Source organism: Choloepus didactylus, chromosome 15 (genome assembly GCF_015220235.1).
Source record: "Choloepus didactylus isolate mChoDid1 chromosome 15, mChoDid1.pri, whole genome shotgun sequence".
NCBI lineage: Eukaryota > Metazoa > Chordata > Mammalia > Pilosa > Megalonychidae > Choloepus > Choloepus didactylus.
The window spans coordinates 22,464,194-22,481,419 of NC_051321.1; the positions used below are offsets into that span (position 1 = coordinate 22,464,194).

The 17,226-nt window shown below is 34.7% G+C and overlaps 1 protein-coding gene across 1 annotated transcript in view; it reads right to left on the minus strand.

Moving 5' to 3' along the window:
- The window catches only part of SHOC2 (SHOC2 leucine rich repeat scaffold protein), a 174,004-nt gene that overhangs the window by 13,045 nt on the left and 143,733 nt on the right, over positions 1-17,226 (minus strand). Inside the window, exon 4 of the mRNA XM_037803767.1 lies at positions 1,148-1,278. Within this exon, the coding sequence (XP_037659695.1) occupies positions 1,148-1,278 (131 nt within the window). The remainder of the gene's footprint in view (positions 1-1,147; positions 1,279-17,226) is intronic.

Sequence of the window (17,226 nt, forward strand, 5' to 3'; positions counted from 1 at the left end):
ATTCAAATATCTTAATAAATAAGAGCCAAATTAATAGATGTTACTTTATTCAGTATCCCTAAGAAACAAATGAATTGAATAAATTTATTTTATATATTAATTGCTACAAACCTAGCGCTTCATCTACCTAAACTGTTTTCGTAAATCCAAGTATAAATCTGAAAAACATTCATCCAAAACACCTTTATTCTTAATTCAAATGAAGCCTGAATTTATCTACAATCAGAAAAAGTAACAACAGTCAGAACATAACAGGACCATTTACATAAAACATTTTTAATTGTTTTAAAAAAGACTGCAAAAGCTCAGTCAATCCGTAAATCCACAATTCCATTCTCTCATTTTTTAGAACACTGGAATAAGATATTATGCTTGGATAATAAGAAGCAAACATGCCACAAGTTGTTTGGTACACTAAAATAGCGGAGAGCAGAAGAAGGGAAAGGTAAGAATAAAAGCATAATAAACAATGTTGAGAGAAACATGATGTTATATCTATTAAAAAAAAAGTATATCTTACCCTATTAATTCCTAAGCAAAATAAATGAAACATTTTTTCTAATAGAACCAACAAAATCCAAATTAATAATAATCCATTAAAAAACAACAGCTTTTAGTGGCTGGCATATACTAAATAGGCATTAACATTATTGCATAAATTGGGTAATAATTTGGGTCACAGGAGGGTTACAGCTAATATCAATCCTGATGATAAATAGTGCATTCTATATAGTATTCTTTTACATTTATCATCTTTCTACATTATCATCTTCTATAACCCAACCTGGGTGGGGTAGTTTAGCTTTAAAACTAGCCATACAGCTTTTTCTTAATAAGTTCTTATTGCCAATTTCCAAAATGACAATGAGAAAGATCTACATGATGTTAAAGAAGAATGTACACTGATTTTTCTTCTTGGTTTCTTCTTTGCTCTGCTCATTAAAATTTCTTTTTAATGTGTTCCTATAATTATACTCATTCTTTCTCTTTTGAAATTTTTATATAGTGGTGGCTATTCATCCATAGTTACTCTTTACTTAAGTAATTCCAATCACCAAATTATTTACCCATATGTAAAGATTTGACTAGTTTTCCCTTCGTTATCTTGCACACTTGTTTCAAGAGTTCTCCCTAGTCAACTTCTTACCTCTGGCAAAGTAGAAATGTTATTGTTCTCTAAATTTAATTCTTCAAGTGCACTGCATTTTGCCAACGATCTGGGTATTGCCGATAGTCTGTTATATCTAAGACCAAGACGACTTAAACTGGACAGGTTTCCTGTGAATAGAGAAAAAGGAATTTATTTTTTTAGAAAATCTGAGGAGCTTCTCCCTGTCACAGGCTATCAACTGGATATTTATGAATTTCTTTGAAGTACTATTTCAGCAAGATCTATAACTTCTAGTACCAAGGACCCACACATTGTACTCTATCAATTAGAATCAAATTGAAAGCTTTTTTATGCTCACTTGTCTTCTAGAAATAATGAAATATGCAGCTCTAAGTCAATTTTTTAAATGAATTGTTAGGAGTGACATACTTTAACATATTGACCTTTAGGTAAGTCCTAATTTAATTGCAAAGTAATATATATTTTGGAATTATAATAATTACCCCATTTGAATCTGTGTGATGATGTTTAAATTTAGAACAAGTGGTTATATATAAAAACATACATATAATTTGGGGAAACAAATTTCTAAAACTTCTCTGAAAAGCTGACCCGTTATAGTTAAAAAAACAAACAAAAAATCTACTCAAAATTAACAAAAACACTTACAAACAAAAGTGAGTTCTAGTTTTCCGTATTATCTAAGCACAAATTATCTTAAGCACAAATCAGCCACTATTGAGTAAACAAAAAAGCAAAGCAGAAAAATAGGCATTTTCTAGTTTTATTGGCAAAACTATATATAAACAAACTACCTGGATTCATACAATGAATCCTAAGTCTGTTATCATAAAAGGTTCAAATCAAATTCAATTTCCCAAACAGCATACATTAGAAAATATCATAAGTTCATTTTATTACCAAAAAAAAGTAATAATAACAAGAATTTAGTTCAATATATTTCTTTGTCGTGGCTGATTAATTTCTTTTCTCATGTCAAATTACAATTGTTGCTATGATGTTCTTACTGGGCCAGACAGAAATAGCAAATGTAGCCTCTACTTTTAAATTAAATAGTTGTTTCCAGTGTTAGAAATTAAAGAGCCAGGTGGCTGTGTCACACTAAATTCTTTGTAGACAAACATTCTGATGTCTTTCAACTTCTGGCAACCTTCTAAAGTCCATTCATTTTCTTCTTCTTGCTTTGGTCATTTTTCAAATAGCTGTTGGATGATCAACTTTGTATCTTGGATGCGACATTACTACAACACTTACAGAAAATAAACATCAATCTATAGTATAAATTAAGCCTTAACACCCTGGGAGGGTAGTTACCATGCATCATAAGCCTTATCCTGTTATCATAAATTCATGAAGAAATCAGTGATTGAACTTTTGAGAAATAATTAATTGGAACCAATTTTTACTCTTCACATTTTCAGGGTTAGAATTAATCATTGACAATAAAAAATATTCTGATAATTCTATACTATAAGTTTGGTCAGCTATAACACAGAAAAACTTATGAACCATTTAAATTTCTCCTATTAGAACTACTCCAGAGGTATGCTATGCTCATTTACATTAGCCTCTTACAATAGTGTTTAGAAACTGGGCCAAGAGTTTGCTAGTTCTGATTAAGTAAGATTTCAGCAGACATAATATTGGACATGAAAGCAACAACAAAAACCACCACTAAGCACAGGCAGGTTAATTTCCAAACATTAATTAAGGACTCTTCACTAGGGTCCTATTGGATGACACTCTGGTAAGATGTGTCAATTATGGAGGAAAAAAAAATAAACAGAGGATTGAATGACTTCCAAAAGCCCCTAAGACGTTAGAGATTAGAAATAAGGGTAGGAATAATATTCACTATTGTTGCCACCTCACTATGAAATTGAATATGATACAAATGCTATTCGAAAGGTGGCTTGGCAAAACATAAAACATAATCTGCTTTATGGTTAAATATGGTAATTATAGCTGCATTTATAATGGCAAAAAATGGGGACAATATAAATGATCAACAATAAAATAATATTATTTAAAATGGAGGCATCACAATATAACAGAAAAATCAAAGGTTTTTATATTATCTATATGACCATGGTGAGTCATTTAACCTCTCCTAGTCTGTTTTCTCATCCATCACATGAGGATAATACCACATACCTGACAGAGTTGCTAGGCAGGTTAGATACAACGTGTGTCAGATGTTTAAAGTGACTGACACATAACAGATGTTTGATAAATGATTTTTATTCTATGGTATGTCTACATTCTGCTATATTCTGTACCTATTAAAATTATGTTATAAAAACTTTAAGAAGTGAAAAACTTTAGGTTATGATGTTAAGTGAAAACAGCAAGATAACAAAATTGTGCATTTTGCATGAACTCAACAACATAAAAAACATGCATGCAAAAGATAGACACATCAAAACTAACAGTGAGTTATCGCTGCATAGTAGTATTATAGGTGATTAAATTTTTTTAACTTGGCTATATTTTTACTAATGTTCTATAGTTTGTAATTTAAAAAGCCTCTTTGTTAAGAAAAAAATCTGTAATTCTAAAGTCATTTTAATTTTAAAAAGAAACACTGTGGTATCTTTCACTACCCTTTATTTTTTGGATGAAAACCTCACATTATGGAGATGTCTTACACTAATTTTATGCCTGCTTCTAGACTATGAATGACTATAATAGGCATTTTAGACTATACATGTTTACATCAAGTTATACCAAGTTAGAAATGCTCTGAAATTGAGATTTGAAATCTGGAAGCACTCTTTGAAAGCCCAAAAATGTATCTTATTTTTTTTAAGAAGCCTTTTGCATGTCATTCAGACAGAATAATCAAAAGGCAGCATTTACAAGCTAAATCTCATATGATAATAAAAAGACAGACCTGAAAAAAAAAAAAAATGGCTCTTGCAGATAGTTCTTGAAATAGTCTAGTATATTGATTCAAATATTTAAAGTGATTTTTGGGAAATTTTAATTAGCTAAGGGTATGATTCACAAATGGCTGATTTTTATGATTCCTGACTATAATGTCCTCTTCTTCCATACTGGCCATTTAATTCTAATCCTAGAGCAGGCAAGTGTCAAAGTATCTGTAAAGCACTTTGTCAGTATATGAAGCTTCATTGCAGAATGATCCTACGATACTACTGGACTCATAATTAAGACTAATTTTGTGCACATATTTGATATGAGTCTACAGATGTTTCTTACATCTTATGTTTCAACTTGGGTGTGAGAGAGGACACACTATTCATAATAAAACTTTCAAATAAAATTGTGGTGGTTATTTCATTTAATTCTCCTTTAAGTCAATCTATTTTTCAGTTGAAAATGTTTAACAATGCAAAGACCAGAAAAAAAAAAAAAAAAAACCTACACACGACTTGAATAATGCAGATCAAACTAAAAACATGCAGAAATTTTATTCTAGAATTCCCATTGACAGTTTCCTGTTATTTAGCTCACTTAACTCTATATTCAGTGGCATAGCTCTACTCCCCTCTCCACAGTCTGCACAGGATGCACTCATAGCAGTGTGCCAAGAGTGTGCCCATAGCACCACATTATAAATATTTATTTTCATGAGTGTATCCTTTTTTAGATCCTCATGAGTGCTCTAGTGCCAGAACACTAGTGCAGAACCAGGCACATTTGATGTTTACTAAAAGTTTATAATAAGGAAAAAAAATTGAGAAATAGTTAAGAGATAGATTTCATTCTGTAAAGTTATAGTTTATAGAAAGAGGAAAAGTATGTATTTATCTCATTAATTGAAAATGTTTTCTAATATCATTTTGCATCCCTTCCAAGTCAGTCATCGAATTCTATTTGTGTTCTCAAAATATATTTCTCATATCTGTCCCTTCTCCAATCTTGTCCTCATTACCTCAAACCAAAATTTTTACAAGAGACAGCTGGCCTTGGAGACTATCTTTTCTTTACCTCTCAACTCTACCACACAATTATTTGGGGTAAATCTACATTTCCATCCTTTAATTCCTTAAGAAAGAAAATGAAACTAAAAACATCCTTCTGAGGCTCCCTTTTTCCTATACCAAATGTAAACAAACACTGCTAGATTTTAAGGCTCTCCATGATACAGTCATTCTATCAATTCAGATACTTCTTGTGTGACTGCCATATAAATGCACAGTGTTAAACATAAGGCATAATCTGTCCATCCTGTCAAGAAGCTTACAATCCATGAAATATTTTCACATATAACTGTCATATTTAGATTATGACAGTGCTCTAAGAGAGTTATGAATAAATGTTTTGGAAGTTTAGAGGAGAAAGAGGGAACTTCTGGTAGGAAGGATCAAAGCTGGATTTATAAAGAAGACGGGACGGGAGGGTTAATCTTGGAAAGGAGGTACATGATCATCTCTGCCTCTAAAAATAGGAAGGAATGAACAAAAGATGAGCAAAGAAGGAAAATAAAGACATGAAGAGGTCGGAAATTTGGGCATTTTACATTGTGAGGCTCAATCTCCATAAATTGAGGACATAAGCTAAATTGTGGAAAAACAGAGCACTGGGGCGTGAAGTTTAAGATAGCCATCCTGTGACATTTGATAAAAACACAACAGATGAGAAAGATACTTCAGAAGCAGTAATAAAAGCCACCTAAGAGTAATCTTTCTTTAGGGTAAGATTTGCAAAGCAAACTTGTTTAAGTCACTAACTCATTAGCAGCAGAGCTGGAATCAAACTGTGCTGACTCCCTGACAAGTAATCTTCTTCAAGATAGTCACTGACTGCTCCAGTTTGCTTGTTTCCTCGTTGACATGGAAGCACCTGATGCTCATTCTTACCTCTATGATCTTTCACTATCCATGCTCTTGTGCTCATGAAATGCATTCTACTTCCATGTTGAGTCCAACACATTTGTTCATGAAGATTTTCCTGGCCATTCTATCATGATCTTACTGGTTTCCCTGTAAATTGAACTCATTCAGCATATTGTCTTCACCATAAGTTCACAATCAGTTGTATCTGGTATTATATGTTGTTATTTGTTTCATAGATTAGTTAGCTCCCCATCAGACTGAAAACCCTTTAAGTGAGGGTCCCTGCCCCAAATTTTTATCTCCCTACAAACTTTGTTTGAGTGCAAAGCACAGTAGGCATTCATTCATACTTTCTTAATAATTATAGAAGCTAAAACATTTCACTATTTGTGCTCTTCTCCATAAGGAACAAGATACACACTTAAAATTATATAACAGGCTCATAAAAATCCCATTCTCATTTCATAAAACAGCATGTCTATGAAATATAGACTCCACTGGCCATGATATATATATGTGTTTGTGTATTTATCAGATGTGTTTGGTCTATCTAAAGATAAATTAATTCTTCTAAACACTTTTACAGGAATTTTTTCCAGGATATCCAACTTCTGTGGGGCCCATTCTTAGATATCAGCCAGGAAGAAAGTACTAAGCAATTCCAACTCTGCATTTTTCCTGCTCCACCAACTCACTTTAATTGCAAAACATGTGAATGCATTTTATTCTCTTCCCGGATAACCATGGTTTTTAGTCTAATATGTACTGATTGAGACCTTTCCCTAAGCATTTATTTACACATATACAAACAGCGATACTTTATGCTTACGTGCTTATTTTTATACAAATGGATCATTCTATATATTTCCCCCCATATAACAGGTTACAGAAATATTTTCTTATGAATAAATACAGATATACATCATTCTATTTAACCACTGAGAAGTATTCCATGACATGTGTGTATCATTATCTATTTAACCATTCCCAGACAGATGGACTTTGTTTCTAATTTTTAATAAGGAATTCGGTAATGAACATCCTTATACATATTTCTCTGTGCACATGTGAAAGTACTTCTGATGTGCCAGAGCATAAAGATATTTTAAATTTTGATCAATAGCACCAAAAGGCTATATCAATTTCATTCCAATTAAAAGTGAATGGCAGTACTCATCTACTACTCACACCCTTGCAAAACAGGGCAGAAGGGAAGGTATTAATATTTTATCCCTTTTTTGTGCCTATGGCTACTATGCCAAGAGCAAGGCTGGAAAGGGGGAAGTTTTCCAAGTACTTATCATGTCTGATTATAAAGAACTTCAAAAACCTCTGATAAAATTTAAATTTGCTGTATGCTACATTAAAATAAAACAAAACAGTTTCTATGGCTAAGAGATTTAAAATGAAGTCAGGAGGTCGTTCTGGAGGTAATGCTTAGGCAGGTCTCAGCCAGATATCACAAACTGCCCCAGGATGCAAAAGCCTCAAACAACAGAGTTCCTGAAAATCCTGAAGACATCCAGACACCATAAACAAACCACAAGATAAAGAACTCAGTTAACTATCTAATCTGAAGGACAATTAGAGTACCCCCCAAAATCTACAGGTCACAAACAACTTGTCTAATCTTCTTTTCTTTAAAAACCCTTGCCTACAAATGCTAAGAGGGGACAGGATTTGGGTTGCTACCTGAATAGCAATTCTAAGACCCCAAATAAATGCCTTTATTGCCTTGCAGCTTAGTTTGTTATTTCTCCATTGACAGTTAGTTGAAGATAAAAAGAGGCAGCCAACTTTAAAAAAAAAACAACTGGAAGTAGACAAGACCATCCCTTCCTCTCCTCCATACTGCTCCTTTCCTTGTGGAAGAAAGCCACTCCATTGTAAGAAAATGGCTGAAGCATTCACCAAAGACTCTTTGAAGTCTGTCGTAAGAGAAAAGAATTTATTAATAGTGGAAAGTCCTCATAATTTTGCTCTTTCAACCAACACGCCTGATTCAATCACTCTTTACAGCATGGAAAGTAGATGAGCACAATATTTTAAATGTTTTTTTAACGTTTTTTAAAAATTTTCATTGAAATCTTTCGGCTGGCCTTAAAGCTTTTTATGGTGACAAAACTTAATATGGTAACCAAATTCTAAATTTTATCAATTGAAAAGCCCAGCAAATAGACCAAATTCCTGAAATTCTCTTCTACAAGCAAAAAATCCTTACATTTCTCACGTTTAAAATCAGAATAGATTTCTAAAATTTAAAAATTACAAAATAAAAATCACATAGTGAAATTGGTATATGACATTATCTAGTACCAAAATAGTGGTGACATAAATAAAATGGTACGGGGTGGGGTTTGAACTTCTAAAAATGTTATCTATGAGAATATGCTATTCTGATGCAGAAATCCACATTTGCCTCATCATTTACATGAATGCATGGAATGTTGAAAGAATCATCCGTATTTTGCCAAAATCCATTTCTCTCAGCAAAATAAAAGAGATTCTTAAAATTAAGAATGAAATATCAACACACTCTATGCCAGAAAAAAACCTGACATCAGAAGTCTGGCATGGACTGTGAATCACCCTGAGGTGGTTTCAACTCTAACCTCTTTCAATGAGTGGTTTTAACCACAAACTAAACTGCAATCTAGAAATCAAGGCATAGCTTGCTTTAATGTTGAGCCATAGTGACTAAGAAATAAAATCAATGTTGCTGAGCTTCTGTGTAATAAATGTAGAATGATCATTGCCAATCACTGGCATTTACCTTTTAAGCGCTTAACAGTCAACTGTAAATTGTTCTGTGCTCCACTTTGACAGCTTGCTTTCTTATGCTGTCAGGTTTTTAAAATATAGCTAAATCAAACTGCTATGAGTTAAAATGAGATGCTTTCAATTTTAGCAAATATAATCAGCATGTTTAGGTTAACTAAGTATAACTTTTGAGTAAGAGTCTTAACTCTAATAGTCTTAATCCAGAGTAGCAAAAAATCAGTAGGAATGACAAACAGTTCTAAAAACGAAACAATGTCAGTTACAATTATTTTTTTCAGAAACATTAGACTGAAAAACAAGCAATATAAAAACTTTTAAATGTCAAAAACCCTAAAGAATACCACTATTAAAAAGAGAATTAGTGAAGTTGTCATATATAAGCTGCACTGTAATTACCTAAAGCCTAATTACTAAAACTCTACTTGTTGATATAACCATAATTACTGTAACATTTCAAAGCCCAGTCCAACAAAAAGACCTTTGTGAATTGTTCTGTGCTCCAGCCTTGAAGGCAAGGTCTTGTTGCATATTTCTCTCTTTATCTGGTTTTGAGAAGAAATAGAAAGTAAAATAAAATTTTCCTACTTCAGACTTTTTCCTCTCTGATTTCATGAAACCATGATAGATCCCACAAGGCTTTATGGATATCAGGTTCACAGTTTGAAACAAAATGACTGCTGTAATGAAGCTTAATGTTTCCTTTTGTTCATAGTTGATTTTTGAATTAGAAAATATTGACATGAAAGAGAATATACTTTTCATTCTTCGATAGGGAAGACTAATGGTTAAGTCAGAGAAAATAAATATTTTTAAGCATTCTCTCGCTTCACTGCAACCAGCTGCCCCCTTCTCATTTCTTTCTGTCTCTTCCCCACATCTATAAACTGCTCAGCCTGGAAGTAAGTGGCAGGGAGTGATAGCTACTTAGGAGAGTTCATGTTAAATAAAGAAAGGTATAAAAACATACCAGTCAGCTTATAAGAAAAAAAATATTCATAAAATTAAGCAAGGAAATAAAGTGACTTGGAAAAGTTATTTTAAGGTGATATTCATAAGACTTAATTTTCAGTTTTAAGTTTAGGACAAGATTCTTTTGTCCAAACAAAAGAGAATAGGGCATCTGCTGCAGGACTAGCACCAACTCTTCAGGATAGGTGATGGCTTTTTTTTTTTGTTTTTCATTTTAGGTTATGGTTTCAACAACAATACCAGGACAAGAAGAGGAAAAGTATCAGGAGAACCATATTCCAATTAAGTTTGCTACTGACTGTTTGGGGTGAATTGTTCTTCTCTAATAAACGAGAGGGAAAATCTCAAAGGTCAATTAAGACTGTTACCTTTTGTCAGAGGAAGTGAATCCATGCAATCCCAAGCCTACATATTGGAAGATTTTATCATCTACCATCACCTATGCTTTCTGTTTGCCAGGACTATTAATTTTAATATTTAAACTGCATTCTCCTTTGATTGTTATTTAATAAGATAGGGAGTCAGATACATAAAAATATTCCTAGGCTATCTGAAACAAAGAACAGGGACAACTGATGATCATGCCATATACACCCATTTGATAACCTGAAGGAGTAGAGAGAGTGAACTATGTGGATATTTGGAGGAAATAAGTTCCAGGCAGAGAGACAGGGAAGTACAAAGACCCTGAGGCTAGAAAATGTCCAATAAGCTCAAAGAAGAATAAGGTGCTTAGCATCTGTAATATCCTAAGAAAGACACATTAATGAGAAGGGCAAGAATATATCTTTATAACATTTCAAGTGTCTTAATTGAATTTCTGTTCCCCAGTCTCATTTGCAGTAGAGTAATCAATGTTTTATTTTTCTTTCTAAGACTGAGCAAGACATTGGATTTTATAAAAGAAGTTGTTTTTTTAAAGAGCTTTTAAGTAACATTCTGCTGACAAGTGATCATGTTGAGATTATGCGTTATTCTTTCTTCTCTCCTTTGCAATTAACTTGTTCAAAATAAGCAAACTTACAGACATATATTACAGTGTAAGGACATACAAAAGAAGCCAAAATGTCAATATATAATTCATGAAAACTATACAGAAACAAAAATTAAACCTATAAGTTGAATGGACCCAGATTATACTAGAGAAATACAACCCTGAAAGATCAACACAGAGAAATATCGTAAGTTTCTTGAACATTAGAAATAAGCCTTGGGGAGCCAGGCAGAAAGATCAAGCCACTTACAATGGGAAAAAATTGGACTGGCCTTATATTTTTGTATATTTAATTCCAGAAGACAGTAGAATTATCCCTGTAAGATTCTCAAGGGAAGGAGGATGGACCCAATGATTTTATATATAGCCAAACTATTTTTCAAGTATAAACATTAAAAAACAGTTTAGAACAAACAAGAACTAGAGGACTACTGTTCTTATGAACTATTTTTAAGAAAACCACTGCAAAACTGACTTCAAACAACCAAGAGATGACTGGAGCAACTATGGCAACAGGACTACTGGTGAATATTAAGACTAAAATAAAACTGGGGGTTAGGGTAACAAGAGATACTATAAACTTTACAGGCCCTGATAATACAACTAACAAAAACTAGGACGGGTAGAGAAAAAGGGTAGGAAGTAGAATAAATTCACTGATTGCCTCATCTATGTCATGATTTGGAACACTCCACCTAACTAAAGTAGAATACACATTTTTTATTAGGTACACATAGAACGCTTACCAAGATAAACCATATATTGAGCTAAAAAATAAGTCTGAATACATTTCTACATACTAGCAACAGTCAGAAACTGAAATAAAAATAATATTTTTACAATAATATTCAAAATATCAAATATTTAGGGATAAATCTAAAGATGTGGAAGATCTATACACTGAAAAGTAGAAAATATTCCTGAGAGAAATTAAAGAAGGCCTAAGTGAATGGAAAGACATGCATCAAAAGACTCAACATTGCTAAAATATCAGTTCACCCCAAAGTGATCTATATATTCAACACAATCCCAATCAAAATCCCAGAAGGCTTTTTTTTAGCAGAAATTGGTGAGTTGATTCTAAAATTTATACGGAAATTCAAAGGATCTAGAATAAGCAAAACAATTTCAAAGGGCTAACACTACCCCATGTCAATAAATATCATAAAGCACAATAAACAAGGCAGTGTGCTTATTGCCACAAAGACAGATAAATAGACCTGTGGAATAGAATAGAGGGTCCAGAAATAAACTAACATATATATGTGTGGTAGGGGGCAGTACTAGCATGGCCTGCCATCTTGCCCTGAAACCCACAAATATATCCCATGCTCAGGACCAGGTGTGTTAGCCTGGTAGGATAAAACACATCTCCCTTGTAGATAATGGGACTGCCAATACATTCCCTTCCCTATTGTCCAGAGCATATGTAAACATTCACTGGACACATTCTGACTCTGGTGGGCATGTTTCACTATGTTCAGCTCACACCCCAACGGTAAATCAGGGGTGCTGTGTATAGAACATCTCCCTTGTTAGCCACAGAGTGAGAATCACTGGCTACGGGGAACAGATGCTCAGTAGGGAAGCTGATGTTGCTCTGTCTCTTCGCTACATGAGTAAAACATCTTTCTACCAGAGCCTGTGTGAGTTGTGCTTTTGCTGGCAACCCTGACACCTGTACTAGAGTGGGTTGACACCTCTTTAGGTGTCTCTCCTTCTGACTGACAAAATGGACAACTGATTTTTGACAAAAGCTCAAAGGCGATGCAATGGAGAAAGGATAGCTTTTCAATAAGTGGTGATGAAACAACTGGCTTTCCATATACAAAAACAGTGAATTTGGATTCATACCTAACACCACATAGAGAAATTAGTTAAAAATGGATAATCGTAAATAAAAAACCTAAATGTAAAACCTAAAATTGTAAAACTTCTGGAGGACAACAGGAGAAAACCATTATGACCTTACATTAGACAAAGATTTCTTAGCTATGACACCAAAGAACAAACCATAGAAGAACAAAATGATAAATTGGACTTCAGAAAAATAAAATTTTCTGCTCTTCAAAAGATACTGTTGGAGGACAGGACATCTGAAATCCTGCAAACAAAGGAACAGATAGGGAAAACAAAGGAAAAATATAAGCAGGGTCTCAGTAAATGAAGGACAACATGAAGCACACAAATATACATATTATAGGTGTCCCAGAAAGAGAAGAGAAGGGAAAAAGCAACAGAAGAAATAATAGAGGAAATAATCAATGAAAATTTCCCAACTCTTATGAAAGACATAAAATTATAGATCCAAGAAGCACAGCATACTCCAGACAGAACTGATCCAAATAGACCTGCTCCAAGACACTTAATAATCAGATTTTCAAATGTCAAAGACAAAGGGAGAATTCTGAAAGCAGCAAGAGAAAAGCAATCCATCACATACAAGGGAAGCTCAATAAGACTAAGTGCAGATCTCTCAGTAGAAACCATGGAGGCAAGAAGGCAGTGGTATGACATATTCAAGATACTGAAAGAGAAAAACTGCCAACCAAGAATGAGGGAGAGTTTAAAATGTTTACAGATAAACAGACACTGAGAGAGTACATGAACAGGAGACTTCCTCTACAGGAAAGACTAAAGGGAATGCAACAGACAGATAGGAAAAGACAGGAGAGAGAGGTTTGGAGAAGAATGTAGAAATGAAGATATCAGGAAATAGAAAGAGGATAGAGATTGCGCATTTGATGTTTAAGGAGTATAGAATGCTCTAGAGGATCGACTGTGTAGATCTAGAAATGATGGTAGCACAATATTGTAGGTACACTGAAATAAGAAGACTGTGAATATGGTTCAAAAAGGAAGGTTAGGGATCTGTATGACACCAGAAGGAAAGATAGAAGATAAAGACTGGGACTGTGCAACTTAGTAAAACTTAAAGTGGTCAATGTGTGTAATTAAATGTACAAATATAAGAATGTTTCTGCATGAGGGAGCAGCAAGCAAGAATGAAGCTACAAGGTATGCAACAAAGTGAATGGATGGTGAGGACAGGTTAAGGAAATAAACCAGAAATGAAAAGACAAACATTATAATGACTTACCAATATGGACTAATAAGAATATGTAAACTCTGAGAATTGAATCTGGGAGCATGGGCTATAGGGGAAGGCTTACGTAAAGGTTCCTAGATTGTAAGTTCTTATGGCAGTCACATTTATTCATGAGTTTTAACAGTTATTTCTTAATTTTGAGACTCTGAGCTGTTTGTGTGTGACATGGTCAGTCCCTGGAGCTTCAGGTTATCTGTGAGTGTTGGCACTGCCCCACGAATCAACTGCTAAAGAGGCTGAAAAGGAGATCAGACTTCAGTGGAGATACAAACAAAATGTATTTGGTTGGGACTGGGGTAGATCCAACTAAAGGGTATGGGATGATACTAACCATGTTTTAAAACTTTGAATTCTGCGTGGGACCAAAGGAAGAGATAGTTATATGGTACAAAGTCTGTATTTTCTGTAGCAAACTATATAATTTAACTTGAATGGTCAGTTTACTCAAATGCCATAATTAATGGAACCTTGACTAGTGAGTGAGACCTTGTTTGTACAGGCGAGCACAAAGCCCCGTGTGCTGGTTTGGATGTTTTATATTCCCCAAAACGCCATTATCTTTGATGCAGTCTTGTGTGGGAGGAAATGTATTGGTGTTGATTGGGTTGGAGACTAGTGATTGGATGTTTCTGTGGAAATGTGATCACTCACCTGCAGGTGAGATCTTTCACTGGATGATTACCATGGAGGTATGGCCCCGTCCATTCAGGGTGGGCCCTGATTAGTTTACTGGAGCACTATCTAAGCTCAGACAGAAGGAGAGAGCTTGCTACAGCCAAGAGGGACACTTTGAAGAACGCACAGAAGCTGAGAGTAGCTGCAGATGAGAGACAGTTTGAAGACAGCCATTGAAAGCAGACTCTTGCCCTGGAGAAGCTAACAGAGGAGAAACACCCCAAGAGCAACTAAGAGTGACATTTTTGAGGAACTGCAGCCTAGAGAGGAATGTCCTGGGAGAAAGCCATTTTGAAACCAGAACTTTGGAGTAGATGCCAGCCATATGCCTTCCCAGCTAACAGAGGTTTTCCAGATGCCACTGGCCATCCTCCAGTGAGGTACCCAATTGTTGATGACTTACCTTGGACACTTCATGGCCTTAAGACTGTAACTTTGTAACCAAATAAACCCCCTTTATAAAAGCCAATCCATTTCTGGTGTTTTGCATTCTGGCAGCATTAGCAAACTAGAACACCCTGATACAACCCAGAGTAATTTGGGCAGAGAATAAAAAGTATTTACAAGGCTCCCTTGAGGGACTGTGGAAAACTGTGGAAATACAAAACTTCCCCAGCTGGGGAATTCCTGAAATGCTTGCAAACATTGGGGACCACCAGCTTGGTGGGCTGAGTCCTCAATCTTGGAGCTTGCCCTCACAAAGCTTGATACTGCAAAGTAGAGGCCAATCCTACTCATGATTGTGCCTAGGAGTCACCTCCAGGGGGCCTCTTTTGTTGCTCAGATGTGACTTCTCTCTCTAAGCCAACCGGGCAGGTAAATTCACTGCTCTCCCCACTTCATGGGACATGACTCCCAGGGGTAAAGATCTCCCAGGCAATGTGGAATGTGACTCCCAGGAATGAGCCTGAACCCTGCATCATGTGATTGAGAAAGTCTTTTGGACCAAAAGGGGGAGGAGAATTGAAACAAAATAAAGTTTCAATGGCTGAGAGACTTCAAATGGAGTCAAGAGGTCATTCTGGAGGCAACTCTCATGCGTTATATAGATATCCCTTTTTAGTTTTTAGTTTATTAGAATAGTTAGAAAATATCTGAGATTGCTAAATTGCAATCCAGTATCCTTGATTCTTGAAAGTGACATAGAACTCTATAGTTTATACAGCATGACCACGTGATTGTGAAAACCTTGTGGCTTGCACTCCCTTTACCCAGGGTGTGGACAAATGAGTACAAAAAATGGGGACAAGGAGTAAATGAATAATATGGAGGAGGGGAGTATGGGACGTTTGGAGTGTTCTTTTCACTTTTACTTTTACCATTATTTTTATTTTTTGGAATAATGAGGGTGTTCAAAAATTGTGGTGATGAATGCACAACTGTATGATGACACTGTGAACAACTGTTTTACACTTTGGATGATTGTATGGTATGTGAATATATTTCAATTTAAAAAAAGTAAATGAGGGTGGAGGAGGGATATGGGATGCTTTGAGTGTCTTACTTTTATTTTTATTCTTATTCACATTTTTATTTTTTGGAGTGATGAAAATATTCGAAAATTGATTGTGGTGTTGAATGCACAACTATATGATGAAACTGTGAACACTTTTGGACACTTTGGATGATTGTATGGTAGGTAAATATATTTCAATATTATTCCATTAAAAAAAGATATTGTTAAGAGAGTAAAAATCACATCACAGACTGAGAAAATCTTTGCAAAACATACATCTGAAAAAGGACTTGTATTCAGAATATATAAAACTCAAAAATAGGAAAATAAAAAATAATTTTAAATGCGCACAAGAGTTGAAGACACTTCACCAAAGAACATAAGAGACAGCAAATGAGCAAATGCAGACTAAAACCATAATCAGACATTACTATATTCTTAACAGAATGAACAAAATTAGAATGACTGACCATACTAAGTATTGGTATGGCTGCAGAAGAACTGGAAATCTCAATCACTGCTGGCAGGAAAGTAAATGGTACAATCACTTCAGAAAATTGTTTGGCAATTTCTTAAAAAACTAAATACACATCTATCATATGATCCAATCATTATATTCCTAGGTTTTTACCCAACAGTAAAAATTTGTTCCTATAAAAACTTGTCCTCAAATGTTTATACTGGATTCATTAGTAATAGCCTAAAATTGGAAACAACCTGTACTAGTTTGGAGGCTGTATGTATCCCATAAAGGATCATCATCTTTTAATCCATTCCTGTGAGTGCAGACCTATCATGGGTGGGACCTTTTGATCACGTTGTTTCAACTGAAATGTGACCCACCCCATTCAAGGTGGGTCTTAATCCTCTTACCGGGGTCCTTTAAAAAGAGGATAAAACACATACAGAAGCTAAGAGATAAAACTGAGAGAAGCTCATGGAAAAAGCCCAGAGAAGCTGAGAAACAAGGACACACCCACAGAAGCTCAGAGAAGAAGCCACTGAAGCCAGAAGCTGATGCAACCAAACCTGGGAGGAAAAGACCAGCAGATGTTGCCAAGTGCCTTGCTATCGGACAGAAGAGCCCAAGCTTGCCGGTAATTAGTTTTCAGAGAAGATGTCTTCCTGTTGATGCCTTAACTAGGACATATTAACAGCCTTAGGACTATAAATTTGTATGTTAATAAATCCCCATTGTTAAAAGCTAGTCCATTTCTGGTATATTGCATTTCATCAGATTTAGCAAACGGAAATACAACCCTAACGTTTATCACATGTGAATGTATAAACAAACTGTGATATATCCAT